This window comes from Eleutherodactylus coqui, chromosome 4 (assembly GCF_035609145.1).
Source record: "Eleutherodactylus coqui strain aEleCoq1 chromosome 4, aEleCoq1.hap1, whole genome shotgun sequence".
Taxonomy (NCBI): Eukaryota; Metazoa; Chordata; class Amphibia; order Anura; family Eleutherodactylidae; genus Eleutherodactylus; species Eleutherodactylus coqui.
The window spans coordinates 32139929-32158236 of NC_089840.1; the positions used below are offsets into that span (position 1 = coordinate 32139929).

Here is an 18308-nt window from a genome sequence, read left to right on the forward strand (position 1 = left end):
GGCTGTTCTAGCGGTTCTTGCTACTTGTCAGTTCTGCGTAGGATACTGGTTGGCTGGGTGAGATGTCTTTGACCACAGCTGGAAGGTTCTGGTCCATATTCTATTGATCCATAGTAGGCCCCTTGTAGGTGGTAATGTCTTTCTTGTACTGCAGATTTCATTTGGAAGGGTTTTATTTTTCCTGTAGGATCCTAATGATTGGCATGCTTCCATTGTTTGCCGTAATGCTGAGGTGTTCTCTTAAATTATCGCTTTTAGGGACAGTATCTTCAACATATCCATTCGATAGATCATCATACGATGGGAAAGATGCCTCTATATCATCACCAACTAGAAGGTCACAATCTTACAAGTCAACGTCCGACTCTTTAACAAGCCTTCTAACAATGACTGGAAATGTAAGCCAAGCCAAGTGGAAAAGATAGCCATGTGCAGACAGCTGTTTCTGGGTTTTTACCCTTATGTGTGTGCAATAGGCTCCTGGCTTGGCTAGGTGAGAGGCCTATGACATAGGTTGGAAAGAATGTGGTTTCTCCTTAGGGAGACCACCTTTATGAGGAGACTAGCAAGCCAGTAACCTACTACACACTGATGAGCGGCGAAAGACCCAAAATTGTGTGACTGTACATGGTTTATCTTTTTCTTCTAGATAGGACTTGTATTCCCAGTCATTGTTACAAGTCAGATGTTGACTTGCAGGAATAGTACCCACTAATAGATGGCGCTGTGGAGGCATTGTTCTATCTCTCATTTGCATATTTCCCAGAGGAGCATGCATGACCTCATGGGTCTCCTCACTAGGTGCTCTCCTTAAGGAGAAACCATACCCCTCCTGATCATACGATGGAACACAGAGTTGCCATGTGTGGACATTCAGCCTTAAGTGCGCAGGTCTTCTGGGTTTTAGTTTTTTTGTCTTTTCCCTTTAATTCTGCCCAAAGCTCATGGTTGACGTACTTGATTTCCTAATCAGGTCGTCCAGGATATTCCATTGATTTAGTGCTTTTACTTTCACACTTTTTAAGTAGTGGGGGTAGATGTCATTTGGTGGGGGGTTAGCTGTGGCAGGAGTATGATTGGATTGGGCAGATATGCGTATCGGAGGGTGACGATGGGTATATGTTTTGGGCCTGTGATGGAACGTAGTTTTATTAAGCAGGCGACTAAAACAACAAACTTTGTGTAGAACTTGTAATCCTGGCTGCTGACTAGTGATAAACACGCCGGCCCTTAAATGGCAAGAAACTTGGATCTGCAGATTGACTCCAGCGTGTGATGTTCTCCAGGTCTCCTCAGTAATACCGAAGATGACGCCTACAAGCCCTGAAGAACAGCGATCTGTCATCGTCCCACGCCCGTAGGACATTACTTAGGCCTCCCTCACACAGGGCGATTGCAGAAACGCAGCGTTTTTCAACGCTGCGTTTACTGCAGATTCCGCCCCGTTTCAGCAGCGCTGGCATACTTTATGCCAGCATTTTGGCTGCGTTTTCAGCCGAGCTGAAAAGGATGCTGAAAAGACAAAAAAAGCAATACTCACCTAGCCGCTGCAGTCCGGGTTGCGGCCGCTGGTCTCTGCCGCTGATCCGGGCTTCCTCTGCACTCACAAGTCTATTGCCGGAGGCCAGGTTTGAGAACCCCCGCCTCCGGCAATAGAGTGCTGTGATTGGTTGTCGGTGCTTGCTCGATGCCCAATCACAGCCCTTCATTGACTGTCTCAGCCAATCAGAGCTTGCCGGCGCTGATTGGCTGAGACAGTCAATGAAGGGCTGTGATTGGTTGTCGGCACGCTGAATGCTCAATCACAGCACTCTATTGCCGGAGGCGGGGTTCTCAAACCTGGCCTCCGGTAATAGACTTGTGAATGCAGGGGAAGCCCGGATCAGCGGTAGAGACCAGCGGCAGAGACCAGCGGCCGCGACCCGGACTGCAGCGGCTAGGTGAGTGTATTCTTTTTTTTTTTTTTTTCTCTAGCCAGCTGGGATAGCTTTTCGGCGTAGGGCTTCTATTGCAAGCCCTCACCCCGAATATCGGTGAGCGGTTAACGCTGCCAAAAACGCGGCACCAAGTGTTGCCGCGTTTTCAGCAGTGCTAAAACCGCTGCCCATTCATTTCAATGGGCCACGCAGGGCTGAAAACGCCCCAAAATAGAACTTGCATCGCTGTCAAAGCGCAGCGTTGGAAGGCGCTGTGTGAGCAGCCCTGTGTGAGCAGCCCCATTGAAATGAATGGGAGTGTTGTACAGCGTTTAGCGCTGGGCTGAAAAGGCAGCGCTAAACGCTGTATAAAAGGCCCTGTGTGAGGGAGGCCTTAGGATGCATTCACACGGGTGAGATCTGCAGCAGATTTCACCCTCTCAATTGAATTCTGCGCCAAAATCCACAGCGAATCGGCTACAATGTGAACGCACCCTTTAGGCTCTGGGAACCGTGACTCCTGCATATCGGGGCCATGAAAGCTCTGCGTGTCGGATCACATTGGCGTGTCCGAAGGTCTTTCAGTTTACTAACGGGCTTCCAGTGTTTTTGATAAGAATAGCGCTGTTCTTGCAATCAAAAATATGGGAACCTTTCGATGGGACACAAATATGGCGAAAGAGGCGGGGTCTGCAGCGAGGAAGGGGAGGGTAGAATTGTTGGAATTTTGGGGAAAGGAAAATGGCGAACAAGATTTTTTTGGGGGGGGGGGGGCTGCTTAGAAATATGGATGCAGAAGCAAAATGCGTGTGGCGGTAGCAAGCAGTTCATTCACTAAAATAAGGTCCTGGTCGCCACCGCTGGTAGCGGTCCAGTGCTGTTCGTTGTCATTGGCTGATGGTCACATGCACAATGAATGGCATGTGACCACTACCAGCTTCTTCTGGGTTCAGGTCAGCGGGCACTGTGGCTCACGTGCTGACTGGGGCATTGGGGGCACTTAGGCCAGCTTTACACGGATATATTCGCCATTGTGCACGCCTTAGTGCAGCCTTTTTGCGCTATGAATGAGATTGTGCGTTTCGGCATATTTTACTGTACTGTTTCTATGTTTTGGTTTTTTTTGCGTGCGGAACACGAACACGCACTGATTTGAAATGTCTAATTAGTCTAATTAGTTCCAGATGTGTTCTTTTGCTGGGCCATTATGCAGTGTTTCACGCATCCCCTTGCGTATTGTGCGCGCATTGACTTCTATGGGGAGCTTTGGTACGCAAATATGCAGAAAGAGCAGGTTCTATATTTTTTTTCTTCTGCGCAACTGAAATGCGCATGCTAAAATACACAAGAATGAAGCCAGGGTCCTATCCTCTGCGTATTGGACGCAAATACGTCCGAGTGAAGCCAACATTTTCCGATGGGACATCTCGCATCTTTGGCGGACTGTAATCTGCCATCGATTGTCATGAACGATCTTTTGTTCCTTTTGCAGCTGATGGTCACCTTAAATGGCCAAAATCTGCCTTTGAGTGTTTTTTCTCTCCAGGGTCGACCACTTTTAGGCTTTATTTGCATCGGCGCTGAGCACATGGGTTCCCACAAGGGTTTCGTGATGTAGCCTATTCCAGGGGTCCCCAACTCCAGTCCTCAGGGACCACCAACAGGTCATGTTTTCAGGATATCCTATGGTAAGAACACCTGTGGCAATGTCTGAGACACCAATAATAATTACATCACCTGTGCAACACTGAGGAAATCCTGCAAACATGACCTGTTGGCGGTCCCTGAGGACTGGAGTTGGGGAACACTGGCTTATTCTATAAGAAGGAATATCAGACGGTGCTTCCAGTACAGCAAGCTATATGCCGGTGTATGGGAACGGCTGGGTTCAGGGTATACACTGAGCATGCTGTGTACATAGGGCTTTGGCGTATCCCGGGAGGTCATGTGACTTGCTCTTGTGTTCTTCTATGTAGCCTTGGAATGTGCGCCGTCGGAGCGTCCAGAAGCCAGATATGAGTCAAGTGTTGTGGAGACCTTTTCAATGTGTCAGCAAGTTCTGCTGTGCTTCAGGCAACTCCCATATCTCTGGGTCTGAGGAATCGCATTGCAGAAGCGCGGTCCCTAAACACGAAACCTTATCTCCATGCACGCTGGTAATGAATGCGCCGCTGCACGCCGCGAACGGTTACCTGTCATCCGATTTGGGACACCTCTTTCCTTTCGTCCCTTCTTGTCCTGATGCTTGCAGTCTACGTTACAGATGTCCGGTTAGTCCCTATTCGGGGCCTCTGATCCCGTCTGTCTTATGGACAAAGTAGCGCAACATTGTTTCACTTGGAAAATTCCCCCCTGAGCCATGTGATCGTTGGGGTCCATCAGCGCGATTTCATCATAGAATGGATACTTTTGGGTAGGGATATAGAGTTTTCATCTAGCTGTTGTGGTCATCGAATGAACTGCGTTTCTAGTAGGATCCCTTTCAATCTGGCACTCGGTTGTCCTGTAAGTATCACAATCCGGCGCTTGTTTCCAGCACAGAACTCCACAATAAGGCAATGACCCAGGTAACAGAATGAAGCGATGATACAGCCTGCTTTTATTTCTGAATGTTTTATACTTTTCTTTTGCTAGTCTGTCGGGCCCTGTTCACACGGCGCATTTTTGGCACGGATTCTGTGCATCCGATCCGGTGGCATTTAGGTTATGTTCACGCCGGATTTGATGTTGAATTGGCGAGGATTCCATGTTATATTTATGGCAAGATCCGCCTCTGATAGTGTCCCCTTGATTTCATTGGCAATCTGCGCCATAAATCTATACAGTGTCAATTTTAGACCTGCAGGAAAAAGTAACCTGATTCCTCAGTGCAGATCTTGCGGCTGAATATCCGCATGCAGTTTTTCCCCCCATTGGCTGGACTAAATCGCATGCGAATCTGCGGCTGCAACAAACGTTAATCCATGTAGATTTCTTGATCATAATTTCATCCAGTTCTGAAAAATCCGGCACTGTTATTATTGTAAGGCCTATCGGTGTCAGGTCTCCTGCGGTGACGGCATACTACACGCGCAGGATTTGTATCAGTCTACCGTAGGCTCCCATGTTGCAGCTCACACATATTGCGTGTAATAAAGATCGCAGCACGGTCCATCTTGGGGCGTATTATGTGAGTGTACGCTGCGGGATAGTGCATGGTTATTGGCGGCGTGCAGCAAGTAAGCAATGTCATTGTGTGCTTGCTGCATACCACGCTGCTGTCACATGTGGGCGGCACGCAGCGAATTACTCAGTATTTTTAGCCGCATCTGTGATGGAACTTCGGATGGAGATTCAGACGGGAAACCACCCTAACTCTGTCTTGTAGGCCATCATGCGCTGGGATTCATCAACCGACTCGAGGACCCCCACTCATCAGCAGTTCTTGCTGGAGTCTTGCAGCCCCTTCTTTTTTTTTTTTTTCCTCCCCCCCAATCATAGCGCCGCACCTGTATCTGTGGCTGTGCCTGGTACTGCACCTTCCATTCACGTGAGCGGCAGTAACCAGGGACGGGCTATCAAATCCAACTTCTGATACCGCTATAAGCGTCTTTCTTGGCTTCATTTAACCTCTTCCGCAGAGTATCCGGTTTTATGGGACGCGGAGCGCGGTTCACATCTGGCCCGGCTGAGTATCATGCTGGAGAATATCCCCCGCTGTATCTCTCGGAGCGCCGCTGGAAGTGGCGAGGTTCTCTCTATTAAAGATTTCCTGTCTTTCCCTCTCTGGCCAGGGGCGAAGTATTGCGGCTTGGCATTAAAAGCAGAAGAGGTTGTGGAGTCCAAGAGCCATGAGGTCACCGTGCTGTTCATGAGCGGCATCCACATCTCCGGCCGAGGCTTCCTGGCGTCCTACGCCACCGCAAACAAAACAGGTAACACTTACTGGGGGGCGCAACGCAGAGACCCCTCATGTCATACTTGTATAGCTTTCATTTCAGCCTGTGTTCTCTGTTGGCAGCCACATTTCTTGCTTGCTTGCCAAAAAATTTGTGTGTGTGTATATATAATATAATTATATTCTTACTGCACCCCTTTGTAGGGAGGAGCTATCTGTTCTTGGGAAAGCGGGGTGGCAGCCATTTTTGTTTATCGTTGCCGTTCATGTGTCACTTCTCCAGAGTCCTGAATGATGACTGTTATGTCGCTACTTCCCTGTATAACTGTTTGCCGTTCAGGGTCCTGGGAAAGATAGGGATGATCCCTTTGGGAGCTAGAATGCCAGCCATATTGGCTGGAACCCAAAACTGATATGGAGTTAAGAAATGGCGGAATACCAGAGGGAAGCTCCTAGACTTGGGCCGGGCTCACTGATTATTACACGCATGTAATATGTGGTGAATGGAGTTGATTAAAGTACAGCGATTTTCATTGATGCCTTCACACTTACGAATATACATTGCATATAATATGCGTTCTTTTTTGCACGCAGCTTGTTCTATTTTGCCGCGTATTATGAGCGATGGAGCCCATTGTTGTCTATGGGCGCGTATTCCATGTACAGCGGTTTCCACGCACCCATAGAGAACAATGGGCTCTATCGCGCAATACGTGGCAAAATAGAACGTGCGTTCTTTTGTGCGTGTATTATACGCAATGAGTATTCACAAGTGTGAGGGGATTAATGAAAATCAATGTGCTTTCATTCACTTCATTCACCACATATTACATGCGCATAATAATTAATTCGCACATGGAATTCACAGTGAAATTACGCTTGTGTGCGTTACAGATTTGTGAAGATGTTCGGTATTCTGGGCACAGACTCGCATTTTAAAATCTCTTTCGTGGATCAAAAGGCTGTTTAGCCTAATGAGGCCCAGAAGTGTTCTTCTCCCCGCGGTTTTGCGTTTCGCACATCCCTTTGCACATCCCATAGACTTCTATGGGAGCCTTTGCTGCACAAAACACAGAAAGATAGACCAGGCCCCAATTTTATGTCAAGACCTGCTCATGCGAGCGAGCCCAATGAAATCAACTGGTTCAGCTCTGTGTGTAGCGCAAATTTATTTTACGTGAGCAAAAAACATGCACAAGTACGGTCGTGGGAAGAAGCCCCAAGGCTGGAGTCACCTGACCGTATTTGCGCACAAAACACAATGAATAGAACCCTTTGATTTCAATGGGTTCGTTCACGTAAGCGTGTTTTGCGCTTGCACTTTATTCACACAGTTAAATACGCGGCGGGCTCTATATTGCTGCGCAGCACATATTGAACCAACTACACTAAATGCCCATTTCAATGAACACGTCTTGCGTGTGTAAAAGGTACAGTAAAACACGCAAGTATGCAACGCCCATTACGCAAATGTGCACGTGAATACACGTACACCTGTGTGACAGCGGCCGAAGTCATTTTGTAATGGGTTCACTGTACCTGGCCAGCTGCTTTCTACCCGTTATGTGACCCTCTGCCTGAAAGACCAGCTGGCATTGCCAATTGTGGTGGCAAAACTAGCGACAATTTAGGTGGGAAAATAGGTGTAAATGCGTTGCGCCGTTTTCACATTTGCATCGGGACCTCTGGATGGAGGTTCTGGCGCAGATCCAGCTGAAAATACCTGTAGTCAAAACATCCAAAAGCTGGGTGGAATCCATTATAGTCAGTAAGGTCCGGCCGGCGCTGTTGGGCTGCAGGGATTCCCCTTTACTGCTCCCCAAACAAAGCGGCAAACCGGAACTCTCAGCGGAGATGTGAAACCATCCTTGGATAGATCGGACTTCTATGGATGCAGCGATACGAAATGTGTTTTGTTTTTTTTCTTTTTTTATTATAAATATGAGAAAAGGGTGTTTTTTAAAAAAAATTTTTTATTATTTTTTTAATAAAAACCTTTTTGAACTGCTTTTTACCACAGGGTACTTGAAGTTGCGATGGCTTGATTGATCCTGCAGTATGATGCAATACCATAGTATTGCGTTCTACCGCAATCCATCAATCCATGGCTTAATAGGCGATCTGCAATGGCAGCGCTGCGGGCTTTCAGAAGGACCCTCTACTGCCACGGTAACCAAACAGCACCTCATGATCTCATCATGGGGGCTCATTCGTGACCCTCGTACTCCAATCAGGGCATTTAAATGCCGCTGTCACAATTGGCGGTTTTTAAAGCGTTAACAGCTGCGATCAGTGGGAGTCTTGATCACAGCGGGTGTCAGCTGTAAGAAACAGTTGGCACCTGCATTATTTGAAGTGGGACCGGCTCCTGATCCCCCGCCATACGGACCTGAATCTCCATAACTTTACTCTGCGTTGAGGAGTGTTGAGATAAAGCCGGAGCCATAAGGTGCGTCTGCAGCAGGACTCTAAATTCTTCACCGCCATCCCTTCCCTCCCGCCTTAATGTTCGGTTTTCTAAATTGCGTTATTTGCCTTGACACGAGCCCTTTGAGAGGAGGGGGACGTCACTCAACTTGTGAGGGGACTGGTAAATGTGTATTTGGTTGGTCTGAGTCTACGGATGGACCAGAGTGTTCTTACTAAAGCTCAAAGAAACAACAAATCAATAAAATTAAAGGCCGTGGCCCATAATCCCTCCATTTATACCCGGTTCCACATGTCTTATTCCTACAGGTCCGTGGCCCATAATCCCTCCATTTATACCCGGTTCCACGTGTCTTATTCCTACAGGTCCGTGGTTAGGGCAATGTTATGTTCCATCCCGTTACTGTGCTATTACTTGTATGTATTTCCTTGTGCCTGTATATATTATGTATATACTGAAGTGTGGCGCACAGAACGCTGCTGTCCCTTTAAGTTTCGGCCCGCTGCTGTTCCCTCTTCTCATTGTAATCGCCGCACTCCTTTTATTTTTTGCCTTTCTCTGGGAGAACGATGGAAAGTTCTGCTTTTATATCTGTGCCAAGAAGCGGCTTATTTCCTCTTGTTGGAGGAGTTCACACAATGCCCCTGAGATCCCATCTGCTCCCTTTCATTTCTGTAGATCACCTTAAATAAGTGTCAACACGGCCCATCCCCGAGGCGGCCTGTCCCCTAGGCGGCCAACACAGAGTACGAGAGCTGACACTTCACTGCTCCTAAATTCTGTACCCACATCTTTAAATCCTTTGGTAAAGACATTAAAGGGATTGTACAATATGGTCCTGAGCTGCAATACAAGAGACAGCCTTCAGACTGTTGTGGCGCTGTTTGTGTGTATACAGCAACGCACTGATTACTGTCATCTGTCTTCACTTTCTAGATCTTATCACCTGTCTGGCGAGGGCGAGCTGGTTTTCTGAACCTGAATACAGGTAGTTCTTGTTAGATATTCATTAATAACATGATTAAACTTTATTAGAAGGATCTTCAAAATGGCAATTTTTCTTACGCTCTAGTCCTGTGTGATACCAAAATGCACAGAAGTTACAGGTGAGGAGAACCATTGTTTAATGGATGTATTTAGATGTGTATGTTTTGAGTTTTTTTCCTTTTTCCTCTCGCAGCAAACAGCTGAAAAACTGCGGCTTGTCCTATTTTTGGGCGATTCCCACTATTCCCTATGGGCAGCTTGTAAATGCGCGTTTCATGCAATGCAATTTTTTATTTTTTCTATTGGAACATACGGTTCGCATGAACATCGCAAGTGCAGTGATGCGATTTTTAAATTTTTAATTTTTTTTTCGCCAAATGCATTGCTGCCAAAAAAAATCGCGGGTTTTGCAAGTGCGATATCAATCCAAGTTTTCGGACCACTATCTCGCTCGCCCGTGGCAACGCACTCATATAAAGTAACTGCACTTCAAAACTTTTGTCAGAGAAACAAAAAACCTGATCAATGGGATCCGGGGGCTGAAACCCCTGCTGATTGCTGTAATGAAGGGGTCACGGTGTTCACCTGCAGCGGCCATTGTTGCCTGTCTGCTCCTGCTGGCAGCTGAAGACTGGCACTGATTTCTATAGATCTCTGTGCGTCCGTCTTTCGCTGCAGAGCAGATCCAACAGGCAGCGAAGACGGCCAAATTGGTACAGCACTTGGGTGAGTGTTGCAGCCCCTTTATTTCAGCAATCGGGGGTCTCGGCACCCAGACTGTCGCTGATCAAAACTTTTGACATGTCAAAAGTTTTTTAAAAGTGCAGTTACTCTTTAATGGGGTATTCACATCTCAGCCCGTCATTGTCACATTGGGAATTCTCCTCCATACTTCACAACTGCTGCATACCGCTAGGATAGAGTCACAAGCGGTGGGTTCTGGAGATGGGTGCGAGTCCCCAAAGGTGTCACCTGCAACTATCGGATATGCAGTGAAGGTCTGTGATGGGAAATGCCCCTTTAAATTTCTGGCACTTGAGGCAGTTTTCTTCCTTCTGGTGTAGGGCTGTTTTGCATATTGTTCTCCCAGGGAGCATTGCTCTGAAGACTCCATTAGAGCTGAATCTCCTCAAGCAGAATCGCTACTTAAAGGTTGATACGCTGTAGATCAAATGAACTGTCGGATTCTCGGACTCTGACTAAACCGCTATTTGTGGACGGCTGTTCATTTGCGGTAAATGTTTGCTGTTGCTATAAGTGATATGATCTAAGCAATGCTACATAATGCTCAAGGATATTTTTTTTTTCTCTTGTAGAAAATACTGTCCGGCTGGTTGTCGAACGCCTTTTGGAGAAATCTCAGGAACGATCCCTCTCGGTTACAGAGATGTATGTGCTTTTTGTTTTTTGTGTAGAATTAGTGACATTCTGTATAAACCAATTGATACCATTCACTTTACTAGTTAGTGTACATGCAATACCACCATGGCCACTACACAATGTGCGGAGCTGTCTGCTCCGTACAAAGTGACAGCTGGTTGGCCGGAGTCCTGGGCGGTGGACTCCAGCCATTCAGCTATTGATGACCCACTCTGTGGTCAGGTCATCAGTTTCTAAGCCCTGGAAAACCCCTTTAAAGCGACTCTCCAATCCCCATTACCAGTTGCCATCCTCTTCTCCCAATTTAGCTGCTTTCCAAGGTGGCTGTGCTGATTCTTACACTACTGAATGCATATTGCACCCCCCGGTGGTGTGTTGGTAGTCTAAGACATTACAGGCTGCTCTGATTGGCTAATCGGAAAGCAACACGCAATGTGTGCTTGCTGATGCTCGGTGTGCATTAAGATCACTGGGCCATCTTGCAACACGGCAAAGAAGCCCCAGTAAGAAGTGGCAGCGTTACAACTCCACCCCCTTCGGAAACAGGACAAATTTTGTCACTTTAACCGGAATTTTCATTTTCACTTTTCAGGTGCCATAACTTTTCTTTTCCCGTCAACATGGCCGTATAACGGCTTGTTTTTTGCGTCGCGAGGTATAGTTTTTATTGGTAACAATTTTTGGGTGCGTATAATGTATTGTAAAACTTTTATTATTTGCAGGGAGAGAAAATGCATCAATTCTGCGATTGTTTTTTATTTTTAATAGTTTACAGCATAAATAACAATACACTTTTTTTGTGTGTGGGTTGGTACGATTACAATACCAAAAACATTTTTATTTTTTTTAATTTTTTTTTTTCCACTTTTGCACAATAAAAACCCATGTTTCTAGAAATTATTATTTTTGCATTGTTGCATTCAGTCTCATAACTTTTTATTATTTTTCCATGGGCGGAGCTCTGTGAGGGCTCTTTTTTTTTGTGTCACGTACCAGAACACCTATGATCTTACCTATGGTAAGGCATTGCAGGACCTATGTCATAGGCACTGGCAAAGCAGGACAACCCGTTAACCCTCCACGATTGCGTCCGATGACGTCACAAAGGGAGCGTCCTCCCTCTGTGAACCCTTTGCACGCTGTAATCTTCATAGATCGTGGCGTGTAGGGGGTTAACAACGGGGGTCGCTATTCCAATGCACCTCTGCTGTTGCAATCAGTAATAGATCCACGTGATGTAAGGTTGCATCATGTTGCCTGAAGTACCAGCCTGACATGACGTAAACTTACGTCCTGTAGTGGGAAGGGGTTAAAGGACTACTTCAATCTGGTGGTATATCGCTAGCATATGCCATCACTTTATGATTAGTGGCGGTCCGACTTCTTGGACCCTAACCAATTCTGAGAATAAAGGGACCGCAGCACTGGTTTGAGACTGCTTTACCTTAACTGTTGCCCCCGGCCCAGTGGCACCCCAAACACCTGGCTAGGTACTTAGTGATACAACGGCGCAGTAGGCTCTTCGTTCTGAGGATTGGAGGGGGAGGATAGGGGGGAATCTCAAAATCCCCAAAATCGGACTCCTTGACCCTAAAGTGATGTCCTATCCTAGCGATACAGTGTGACATTGTGGAAGTAACATCTAATGCATACATGATCTATAGTTCCGCCTGTTCCCATATTGTTGCGCCGTTACAAAGTTGTGTAGTTCATTCCCCTTGAAGAAACTTCAACATGAGAACTTGCTAATGAGCGCGATCAGTCAGTAGGTCCGGCGCCGCCAAGTGTTGTAAGCAATTCCTCAGTCATCCAGCCATCCATGTGTCTACAAATGCGGATCAGCCGGACCCTCATTAAACTGATGGAATTACTTGATGGCGTTCAGCTGAAAAGTTCACGAGTTCAGGACCGCGTGGCGATACAACAGATTATAGGCGCTCATAGATGCTTTACCACAGCGCTGCGTACATTAATAGCACATGGTCACATGGCGAGGGCGTCTTCGTGAGCGAGGCTGCAGGGGTAATTTGTAGTTGTATGACGGTATAATACATGGATGCCTTATCTGTGCACTGACATACCGTGTGATTGTACTTTCAGTCCTCGTTGCTGTGTATGGCGGGGATACACGGCGGGGTGGTCTCTAACGCACTCGGAGGACCAATCAGTGTTATCGTTAGTAATGGCATTGGACATTATAACTCTGCTCAGGCCAACAATGTGACGTCTAAAAGGTGAGTAGTTACCTGTTCCCGTGTGGTCCGTGGTGGGCGGACATTGTAGAGCTCTATGAGCCGTTCCCTGACCTGCTGGGAGTAGAGGCTCTGGTGGGTGTTGGATTATCAGATTATCTGGATTATTGGAGGGTCATGGGAAAAATATTGAAATATTAATGGCTGATCCTTTCCGTTTCTTAAAGCGGCTCCGTCTCATCGACGCTCTTCACGTTCAAGACCAGCGGTACGTATGCTATAAGTCTGTGTATCTCCGGCCCTCGTAATATAACGCGTTGGATATTCCCTATGATGAAATACTTCAGTGATGCTCGGATTCCTATTCAGTTGACTATTTTAATAAAAGATTACATCCGGGCTCTCACACCCGTGGCGGTATAGCGTTTTCTGTAGGGAATACGCAGTACCAATCGCCCATAGGCGGCCATGTTGCCGCTCACTTGAATTGCTCAAAATACGCAGGCAAGAAAAATCGCAGCGTGTCCTATTTTAGAAGGTAAAGACAAAAAGCGAAATACGTGCCAAGAGTCAAAAAATGTTATCTATTTTTCCATCATTGTAGCCACAAGTCTGCTTTCTTGCAACATGAGTTTTATGTTTTTTTTATTGTATCACTAAAAGCGCCACATGATGTACTGAAAAACTTTTTTTTATTTAAAAAAAAAAAAAAAAAAAATTCTAATTAGGGTTGAATGGCAAAAAAGCACAATCTTTATTTTTATGCTATTACCAGTGTGGTACCATTTCTATAACTGTTCTACGTACCACGTTAGGGCCCCGCAGCCGAGGACCCTGCTTACCTGTCCGGGTCGTCTTTCTTCTGTACTGCAGATGCGTGTGGAAGTGCTTTTTATTTTTTTTCCCCCCAAACTCCTGCTTTCCCATGGGATCAGCGGCTTGTCCACAATTCAATAACGGATGAGCGGTGGATCAAACGGCTTCCATGGACTTCAATGGAAGCCATCCGTGCGGGAACCGCAGCAAAATAAAGCAGAATTTGCACAGACAAATCCCTTAATCTTTTTTTTCCAAAATTTGCTGTGTGTGAATGTTTCTTACCCTCACCCCCCCCCCCCCCCAGTGACGGCGCGCTGGGCGGGGCTCATCCGCCCTCACCTCCCCCACGGTGACGGCGCGCTGGGCGGGGCTCGTCCGCCCCCACCTCCCCCCGGTGACGGCGCGCTGGGCGGGGCTCGTCCGCCCCCACCTCCCCCCGGTGACGGCGCGCTGGGCGGGGCTCGTCCGCCCCCACCTCGCCCCGGTGACGGCGCGCTGGGCGGGGCTCGTGCCCTCTTTCTTCTGCAGTACACATTTATTTGACTTAAGTATCTCCTTTCTATACAGGCTGCTATGGATTTTTGGGAATGGTTAATGAGGCTATTCCTGATTCTCAAATATCTGCCTCGTCCGTCTGGGAGGAGACGGTCCACGGGGAGATTAACATATGGAAGCCGGAGAGAGCCAGACTGAAGAAACCGGGGCTTCCTTGGGCTGCGTTCTTCAACAACGAGCACCAATGGCTGCAGATCGATCTGAACAAGCTGACAAAAGTCACAGGTCAGGAGGAAGGCCGATCCCGGAAAAGTGGGACTGCATTAGTTCGCCGTGCATATAAGGGGGTTTGCAAATCGTTTCCTATTCTCTAAAAATCCGAGGTGCAAAATTGACACCCATGTGTTAAAAAAACAACTGGCAGCTCAGTTGATTGTTTCCCGGGTGTAGAAGCCGCTCAGAGAAGTCGTAACACATCTCTCTGCATATTACAGGCACTGGGTATGGGATGAAGTTGTCAAGCAGCAGGTGCATCATTGTCAGCGCTTACCTGTCACTAATAATGGCTGACTACTGCCCTGTTTAGCGCGACGTCAGTCAGCGTCCCAAACTTTGACGGCGACAGCCGTATCGCAAGACAGTCTATATAGTAAATACCTCGGTAGCATTTCACTAGTCCCAGAAATGCCGTATAATTGATGTTTACATGGCGGCCTGTGTACGGGACGTCAGATTGCTGCAGCCAATCACAGGGCTCAGGGATTGAGCACTGAGCTCTGTCATTGGCTGTAGCAGCCTGTGACGTCCTATGCGCGGGCTGCTGCAGCCTGTAAACCATACATCACAGGGGAGGCTGTGGCGCTGGGCACGGCGGGCAGCCAGAAGAGCTGAGTGTTTTTACACATGGGGAGACTGACTGACTTAAAAAAAAGTCAACCAACCCTTTAAAGTCCCCTTTTAGCAAAAGTAAAGACGACCCTGTGAAGGAGGCCGTAGTGTGAGCCGCAGGATGTTGCACAGTAACCCCATCGCCCGTAACTAAAGAAAAGAGAAAACATTCGCAAATTCTCAAAATACCACCTGAGGTTCTGTTGCAAATATTTTCAGCCAGAAAAACCCTTTATGTGCAAAAAGAGACCCTGGTCTGTCGCTCCCTTAAAGGGGTGTTCCGGGCACAGACTAACATTTTAAAATCTAATGTACTTCATCCCAATAAGACATTCTGTAAAAGGTTCCCTTATCCGGTCCAGCTACTCTCCTCATTTATGTCACCGGGCCGAAGAAGTAGGCGGCCCAGAGCGGCAGGCTGCCAATACTTAGCTGCAGCTCCTAGATTTCAGTATTTTCAAAATTTGCATTTTTGTGCCTGGAAAACCCCTTTTACAGTCTTCATGGAGCGACGGTACATGTTTTAATACTGAATTCTAGTCAATCCTTTTATCCTGGTCGTACAACTGGGGTGATGGGAGTCCCTCATGTAGCGATTGCTGTCTTACCCCGACATTTATCAATGTTTTGGGTCGGAATACCCCTTTAAGGTAATACAACTAGCAGTTGTCATACTATATATATGAGAGAAACTGCAAGCCAACAAGCGTGTGTGAGAATGTGACCGATTCCCTTTAAATAAGTTCTAGTGCAGTTAGGGGATGTGACGGAGCCGGGGGGATGTGTTGTGTTTTTATACTCGCCCATCCTGTGATCCAGGAATGTCCGGCCCCCTGCAGTGACAGCTGGCTGAATGATCAGCCGATCGGTGGGGATCTCAAGTGATGGACCTCCACCTGCCTTTTTTTTTTTAAACTATTGGTCACCTATCCTGAGGTTGGGTCATCAATAGTTACAGTCCCGACATCCAGATGTAAGAGAGCTGCCCGGCAGGAGGGACTCGTCAACCTCTCTCCACGCAGAGGAGGTAATTTGTGTGGAGGAGTGGTGGAAAGCTAATGATGAGATTACACCTTGAACCTTACCTGTAATGTAACCGTTATCCTCTGATTGTAACATGTGACCCGTCTCCCTTGGATATAGGCATCATCACCACTGGGTCCACGATGTCCGCCTACAACGCCTACATCACGTCCTACAAAATTGAGTTCAGTGATGATGGATTGAAATGGATGGTCTATAGGGAGCCCAATATGGACAGAGACAAGGTAAGCCGCCCCAAGTCTCCAGATTCAAGAAAGTGATATTGTTCTAAAAATCTCCTAGTATATAAAATGGGGTTACGGTCAATCTGGTAAACGCTGGCGATCGTATTACTTGTAATGGACAACTCCTCCATTGTCTTATCTCGTATGCCAGCTACATTGTACGGCATCTGGGAATAGCAGGACTGAGGGGCGGCGGTATGAGAAGCGCCGATCGGGTTATCTGAAATCGGCATCATAAATGTCCATCGAAAATACGTGTACAGTGGATGGTGGGAAGGGGTTAAAGATTTTACTTACACTTTGTCCAATCTTGTTCTGCCTCATCCTGATATTTCCCGATCGGTATATGAATCCTAAGCAGTACGAGCGCTTTCTTGGGGCCATATTTGACTTCCATCTTTCCTTCACTCCCCATGTTTAGTCTCTTGCACATTGATGTCACCAGAATTTGTCCTTTTTCTTATTGTGGATGCATCAAATACTTAAAGGGGTTGTCTCGCGAAAGCAAGTGGGGTATACACTTCTGTATGGCCATATTAATGCACTTTGTAATATACATCATGCATTAAATATGAGCCATACAGAAGTTATTCACTTACCTGCTCCGTTGCTAGCGTCCCCTGTACGCGTCATCGCATAGCTCCGCCCCCGTCACATGTGCCGACTCCAGCCTCCTGATTGACGGGGCGGAGCTACGCGATGATGCGTACAAGGGGGCGGAGCCAAATCGCCACTGCTTCCGAGCCAAAGGGAGAAGACCCATCTGCGCAAGCGCGTCTAAAAAAGCAAGAAGACACCGAAATTAGACGGCACCATGGAGACGAGGACGCTAGCAACGGAGCAGGTAAGTGAATAACTTCTGTATGGCTCATATTTAATGCACGATGTATATTACAAAGTGCATTAATATGGCCATACAGAAGTACTTAACCCCACTTGCTTTCGCGAGACAACCCCTTTAATGCTGCCCTGATCCATTCTCCTCTTAACTGCTACAACTCACTACTGACCCCCTCACTAAACTGATCCCTCCAATCCATCCTGAATGCAGACTTAGCTCTTTTTTTTGGGGGGGGTCCTAAATTCACTTCTATTGAACAATTTTTCTCCTCGCTCCTCTGTCCTCCCTGTCCTCTCCATTATGTTAATGATCTCGGACTAACCTCCTCCATACATTCCAACCTCCTACTGCTGTGTCTCACACTTTTTCCCGCGCTGCACCAGTTCTCTAGAATGCGCTACCCCAGACAATCAGCTAAATCGTCAATACCCATGTTTTAGGTGTGTCATTAAAAACGCCTCTTTAGGAAAGCTTCTCATATCCCCCTAATGTAACTCTTTACCTGTCTTGTACATTCTATCTTAGAACCTGTCCCCCCTCATCCAGCAGTATGCCCCCCGCCGAAATACACCCAAATATACTTGATAGCGGCTGATGAGCGGCTCCTACAGCTTTATGTATAATACGCTATTTAGATAAAAAGATGGCGGGACCATTGTACAGAACTGGAACTGCTACCTCTTGTGTCCCACGATCTCCTCATAGATTTAACCTCTTGTGAGCGAGATCCTCAATCTTGGTTCTTGTTGAATCTTGAATACGTTGGACCGTATAAAGGTTTATATACTGGTGGTCCAACTTTGGATGGTGTCACATAAGGGGCTTCAAATCCTATTCCTTTCATACATCTTGAATAGAATTCTCGTCCCTGAAGAAGCCCGTTCTACAGCGCGCCGATACTGCCATAAGCTCTACGCAATACTTACATTTCAAACAACTTCTCTGATATATGGAATCACAGACATATATATAATTTTTTTTTTATATATTTCCGGCTCTGCAATATTCGCAGGTATTTCAAGCAAACTATGACTGCTGTGACGAAGTTCGGAACAACTTAATTCCTCCCATGGTGGCGAGGTTTGTGAGGATCAGACCGACAAGCTGGGAAAAGGGAATTGCCATGAAAGTAGAGCTGCTCGGGTGCCAGTTTATACCTGGTAGGACAGTTTTTCTGTGCCTTTAGTAGGTCTGTCTGTAGTAGCTGAACCCAGATT

General features: G+C 46.9%; 1 protein-coding gene across 1 annotated transcript in view; it reads left to right on the top strand.

The window, feature by feature from the left end:
* Positions 1–18308, top strand: part of DCBLD2 (discoidin, CUB and LCCL domain containing 2) — a 61776-nt gene that overhangs the window by 26949 nt on the left and 16519 nt on the right. The window contains exons 3-10 of the mRNA XM_066599171.1: positions 5690–5830; positions 9158–9209; positions 10525–10597; positions 12689–12822; positions 13008–13048; positions 14167–14379; positions 16126–16250; positions 18104–18251. Of these exons, the coding sequence (XP_066455268.1) occupies positions 5690–5830; positions 9158–9209; positions 10525–10597; positions 12689–12822; positions 13008–13048; positions 14167–14379; positions 16126–16250; positions 18104–18251 (927 nt within the window). The remainder of the gene's footprint in view (positions 1–5689; positions 5831–9157; positions 9210–10524; positions 10598–12688; positions 12823–13007; positions 13049–14166; positions 14380–16125; positions 16251–18103; positions 18252–18308) is intronic.